The sequence below is a fragment of the Triplophysa rosa genome, linkage group LG11 (genome assembly GCF_024868665.1).
Source record: "Triplophysa rosa linkage group LG11, Trosa_1v2, whole genome shotgun sequence".
Classification (NCBI taxonomy): domain Eukaryota; kingdom Metazoa; phylum Chordata; class Actinopteri; order Cypriniformes; family Nemacheilidae; genus Triplophysa; species Triplophysa rosa.
The window spans coordinates 18,353,897-18,359,619 of NC_079900.1; the positions used below are offsets into that span (position 1 = coordinate 18,353,897).

The 5,723-nt window shown below is 38.3% G+C and overlaps 2 protein-coding genes across 2 annotated transcripts; one reads left to right on the forward strand and one right to left on the reverse strand.

The window, feature by feature from the left end:
* Positions 1-424: 424 nt before the first annotated feature.
* LOC130562244 (uncharacterized) lies at positions 425-3,176 on the forward strand. Its single transcript, XM_057347142.1, has 2 exons — positions 425-796; positions 2,445-3,176. Exons 1-2 carry the CDS (start codon positions 428-430, stop codon positions 2,766-2,768), a joined length of 693 nt encoding a protein of 230 aa, XP_057203125.1. The 5' UTR covers positions 425-427; the 3' UTR covers positions 2,769-3,176.
* A 456-nt stretch (positions 3,177-3,632) lies between these two features.
* On the reverse strand, positions 3,633-5,490 carry LOC130562169 (uncharacterized). The gene is made up of 2 exons (XM_057347044.1): positions 4,233-5,490; positions 3,633-4,149 (listed from the first exon to the last, which is right to left on the reverse strand). The coding sequence occupies exon 1, from the start codon at positions 5,432-5,434 to the stop codon at positions 4,523-4,525; it is 912 nt and encodes a 303-aa protein (XP_057203027.1). The 5' UTR covers positions 5,435-5,490; the 3' UTR covers positions 3,633-4,149; positions 4,233-4,522.
* Between the last annotated feature and the right edge of the window lie 233 nt (positions 5,491-5,723).

Below are 5,723 nucleotides of genomic sequence, written 5' to 3' on the forward strand. Positions count from 1 at the left end.
TTTGGGTTTACAGCAAAGGGAGATTCTGGAGGTTATTAGCCATCAGCACGGCATAATAATGTGTCTTAGAACGCTTCAATCGATACTAAGGAAGAACAGGCTTTGCAGAAGAAAGGACTTTACTGACGTGTCAGATGTCGCTTGCTTTATTATACAGCAACTTGAAACATCGGGCCAGATGCTAGGATACAGGACGATGCACCTGAAGTGCATTCAGGAGGGACTTGTTGTGCAAAGGGAAACGGTCAGACTGCTCTTAAGTGTTTTGGATCCAGTTGGAGTAGCATACCGGCGAGCGCGAAAACTACGACTGAGGAGATACCACAATCCAGGGCCAAATTTCATGTGGCATCTCGATTCTTATGATAAATTAAAACCTTACGGCCTCTGCATAAATGGATGTATCGACTGTTTTTCACGGCATCTGATGTGGTTAAAAGTGTATTCTACAAACAGCGACCCGAAGGTCATTTCAGCATACTACATTCAAGCCGTAAAAGAAAGGCGAGGATGCCCTCGAAGGATCCGTGCTGATCGGGGAACAGAGAACGTCGGTGTTGAACAGATGCAGATGTTCCTTCGACGTGATGCTACAGATGACTTTTCCTACCACCGCAGTTTCATATACGGTTCAAGTAACCACAACCAAAGGATTGAAAGCTTTTGGAGTACAATGCGCAAGCAAAACGTTCATTTTTGGATGAATTTCTTTCAGACTCTGAAAGAAGAAGGATATTTTACTGGGGATTTCCTTGATCGATCACTTGTGCAGTTTTGCTTCATGGGAATTTTACAGGTAACGTTAACGCTTTATGAAACAATCAACAAATGTTATGTGCAGTCACATGGTTTTTGCGATGCGCGGCTGGAGGGCAGCAAGTGATTTTCCTCCATAGGAATTCACTGTCACAAACTCTAAGTACCTATGTTTAACGACCTGAACAACGACTAGGTATGGCCAAATTTATGTCAAACCTTACTTGTAATGAATACTAGCTTCCGTTAAAAGAACGAGCCCTTATTAAATGGAGAAAGTGAAAAATCTCGCGTTAAGCGTTTCTTCCCCATAGAAGTCCATTATAAGGAAACAGCTTAACGTACCAAAACAACAGCCACGGAAAACCAAAATAAATATATTTGTTTATCACTGATATCAGTGCTCGAATTGAAGGGGGCTGGGGGGATCCGGGACTCCCCATAAGGCATTATGGACCCCATAAGAAGTCAAAAATAGACATAGGGGGTCCTTCAGATATTTTTATTTGAGTAAAAATGATAATGACAAATGTGATTAAATTCATGCAATGGATATGGCAAATTTCGTGAATTAATTATTTACAATAATTTATATTACGTTTGTTTATGGGCTAGTTGTCATATCTCTTTAATTTTTAAACGCCCCACATCGTTGCATGAATTCGGGAAGAGGAAGCTTGTATTATTATTAAGGGTAATTTTCTCTCTCTATATATATATCTATCCACTATATTTATCAACTCTATGTCGGGACTTTTGTATTCCTTGCGTAAATTATTATTAGGCCTGGTTCTGGGGAGCTAGAGATTATAAAGTGAGTGCTCCTTGTGCGGTTTCTGTGCTATATATAAATTAATCCATTCAGAATTGTATAAAACTTGTTTTTCATGCTGCTAAGACCAACTGCCACATACACGCTGCAAAGTTTCGGGAATTACATCGGCATATAAATGCGGGATTCACTCTTGAAATAGCTATGATTGACATATTGATAGCATACAGTTAGTTCCTGAATAAAGCACTCACTCATAACAGTCCCTTGCCGCCTACTGGACGTAACTATTTAAACTGCACTGAAATCGTTGAAAAATCCCCACAACACTAACACACAGACTAACATCTGGTCTTGTCACAATTTGTATTTTTAATATCTAATAAACTAGTTTCTTGCATTTAAAACAAGTCTTTTGGTACAAACATTGTTATCACAAAGTGTCAATCATCCAGTTGTTTTTAGGGAAAATAGTAAGATACATTGGTAAATAATGATAGAATTATTCTGTTGGACGTACACTACTGTTCAAAAGTCTTTTCTGTTCACCAAGCCTGCATTGATTTGATCCAAAATACAGTAAAAGAAGCCTGTTCTTTTATGTAAGCCTGTTTTTAATAAAAAGCAGGGCTCGACATAAGGAAGCAGGGCTCGACATTTACTGGCCTTTCAGGGCTAGTAAAAATTGGAATCACTTGCCCGACTGGGCCAGTAGAAAAAACGCAAAACATAGGTATTTTGAGTTTGTTATAGTGAATTCCTATGGATAAAATGAATCATTTCCTGCCCTCCATCGGCACTTCGCGCAGTGCCGTGACGTCATATGCAAACCATGCATGCACATATTCTGTTATGTCTTCGTATTTATTTTACCCATATTTTTATGTAGACTATTTGTGTTTCGACCATATTTTAGGTGGAGCTCGATGAGTTTGCTCAGATGTGGAATGCACATCGGATAAGAACACAACGGAATACCATTGCACCGCATGGACGACCGACCGTAATGTATATGGCTCCTCATCTGTACGGATCTGCAGATCATATCTTTCACAGTGACCCCGCCGACGTTCAAAACTGCCAAGAAGAGTGTGTAACGCCGACTCATCCGTGTGACGACACAGTTTTTGAACTCTGTTGCCTGATAATGGAAGAACTTAATTTCATTGTCCCAGAGGATGCAAAGAGTGGCAGAGAGCTTTATTTAAGGCTTAGGCAAGAGATGCTACTTATGCTGTAATTTATATCTTTGGGATTGAAAGCCTGTAATCAATTACGATTTGAAGTATGAGTAGGAACATGAGATTTAGGTTTTAAAAGCTGCCGTATAGCCATATTCTACCATACTTCACAATGTATTTTTGATTACTTCTGTTATAAAGTCTATATCAAGAAAGTTTTAAAAAAGACTTAAAAAATATGTTTTATAAACATAAAACATCAATTAAAGTTAAAACATCTGAATGTTGTAGTTCTTTAAAGGTATAATGCACACATTATCAAATAAGACTGCTTTAAGAATAGCATTACAATGTTTATTTAACAAAGATGCACTGTAGACATTTAAGACTTATTCAGTCAGAACAGTCTTTAAATGCAAATGTAGCTACAGGAAATTAGAACCAGTTCCAAAATGACCATCACTTTAAATAACATTGCAGGCAGGCCATCTCTTTTTCCAGTTAAAATAATTTGTAACACTTCGAAATTTCTAGGAACAACTGGTTTTCAACAGACCATATTAAAACTGAATCACATGGGACTGTTACCACATCGACCTTACTATGACTTGTAAATGTAAACACTTAAATGTGTAAGCTGAACAAATAAAGATTACTACAATGTATGATTATCAAAACAGACTAGTTTGGTCACTTCTATGTTTGTCCCAAATAAAACAAATGAATACTGTATTTTAAATGGAAGACTGATTGTCTCACTGTTGTCATAAGAACATTTCAGAACCTTGTTTTTAACTAAACACATGTATCATTTACTTTACAACATACGGTCACCTTTATAACAGATCCATCTTCAAGTAGTTTGAATCCAAGACACTCCCAAACTCCCTACGAAATTCTGAGTAGGTACTGTATGTGCAGGGTATCTGTAACAACGGACCACATGTATGCGCCACTGGACACCTCAGTAAACCCTTCAGATCTGTAAACTCTACATCAATATGTACAACACATATAATATCAGCACCAGTGGTGAAGCGCAGAAATTTTTGTAACTTTTCTCGATCAAGTGAGCGAATGAACAGCTTCAGAAACTGCATTGTTTTGCTGTGAGCAGGTTGTTTCTCATCGGCTCTAAGCAGCGCAATGATGCCATTTGCTGTTGGAATTTTTGCTTCATAAAGGGCTGAAATTGCAGCCACTTTAGGAAGGAAACCTTTCAAAGTAGATTGAGCACTTCCAGCCATCATCTTAAGAGCATACATAGGCTCTTGTATTAATTGTTTGTGCGCTGTCTGTATGATGGTGTCTTTTATGGCATCTCTGTCAGGTACAGTGTGTCCACCCATTCTGGAAAGCAGGTCGAGTAGGTCATCCCTGTCATACTCTCGTCCTTCTAGCACAGATGTGATTATGTCCTTCTCAAATTGAGTGACAAACCTTGTACGAAAAAGTTTTAAAATGATTATTAACAAATATCTATCATACCATTCACTTGTAAAACTGGTAACAATATTACATACCTCAAAAAAGATTCAATCAGCATGTCTGGTGTCACTTTGGATTCCCCATGAAGAAGACAGACTACAAAGGCCAACGACAGCTTCACTGGAAAGAATCCATGATCTTTGTATCCTTTTAGAAGAATTCTGCCTACTGCTTCCCATTCTTCTTTTCCGTACTCAGGCTGAAGTGCTGGGACATAATCAATTTCTCCATCTGCACAATTTAGAAAAAAAGCTTCCCAAAAACCAGAGTATGCATCCCGGGCAACACCTGAGGCATCAATGCCACATTCATCAACAAAGAAAATCTACAGGTTGGCCTCCACAACACTGGCATCTTTAAACTTTTCTACCATATCATGAACAATGTTGACACGACACAGTCTCAGCACCTTTGGAGCAGATTCTTGATGGGTTATCAAATGTGATACCTCTCTTGATGTAGATGGCATTTCTTCTTGAGACATTGATGGTCTCTCCTCTTGAGACGTGGATGGTATCTCTTCTTGAGATGAACCAATGGGAAGAGTATCGTCAGAAGTGTAGTTAGGAGACTCCATTGGCATTGGGCCAAAGTGTATTTCATCATCAGATGAGAAATAGGTCTCCCCCGTTATGTAACAATCATCCTTTTGTTCGGATGGGGTGTCTGAACTATGAGTATCTTCAGAAGCATCAGATTCTTCAAGCTCAAATGTTGCCAAGTAGAATCTTAGTACTCCCAGTTTAGCGGATTCGTACAGTTCTCCAACTGTGATATCATGTGACATTTCACATTCTTGAAAATCATATATCTTGAAAGAGAAATTGGCTTCTGGGCCTTTCTTTGACTGACCCTTAGGGAAAAAAAGCTCCTTTCCCAGATTGATGAGGTCATCACAACACATAGTTTTCTGAACAGTCACCTTTCTTGTCCCGCCACCACATCTGGCTCGAACTTGCTTTCCATTGTGTAGCCATCCAATTTCGATCCGTCTTCTGTTTTTACAAGCATTTTTGTTTCCAATCAGTAACTTTCCTCTGGTTCCACTTCCCGTCTCTTCACTTGTGTCCTCTGAAATGTTTGAGGCATGTCCAAGTTTCATTTTCTTCCTTAGTTTTTCTAGAAGATTTAGTTTTCTAGATTGTTTTTCATAGTTGCTGTTGCCGCCACAGTAATTCCTTAGGGCAACCCTATCACCTATGGCAGGCAGGAATCTCTCCAGAGAGTTGTCATCCATTGTAACTACTGTTGATTTGTCAATCTGAGACCATACAAATGTACACGTTTAGGGATACATACAATCTGCAGTTTCAATCATCATGAGCAAATTACAGACACTTAAAACTTACAATGAAATTGTTCAAAGACAGACTATAGATAATGTTTTTTAGTTACACTTTTAGCTTTACATTATAAGATACATTATATAATGTTTTAATTTATAAAACAAAGCAATATGTGCAAACAAAAAAGTGAAAAGAAAGCAATGTAAAAAAAAGTAGGCTTACAGAACAAGCTACAGAATG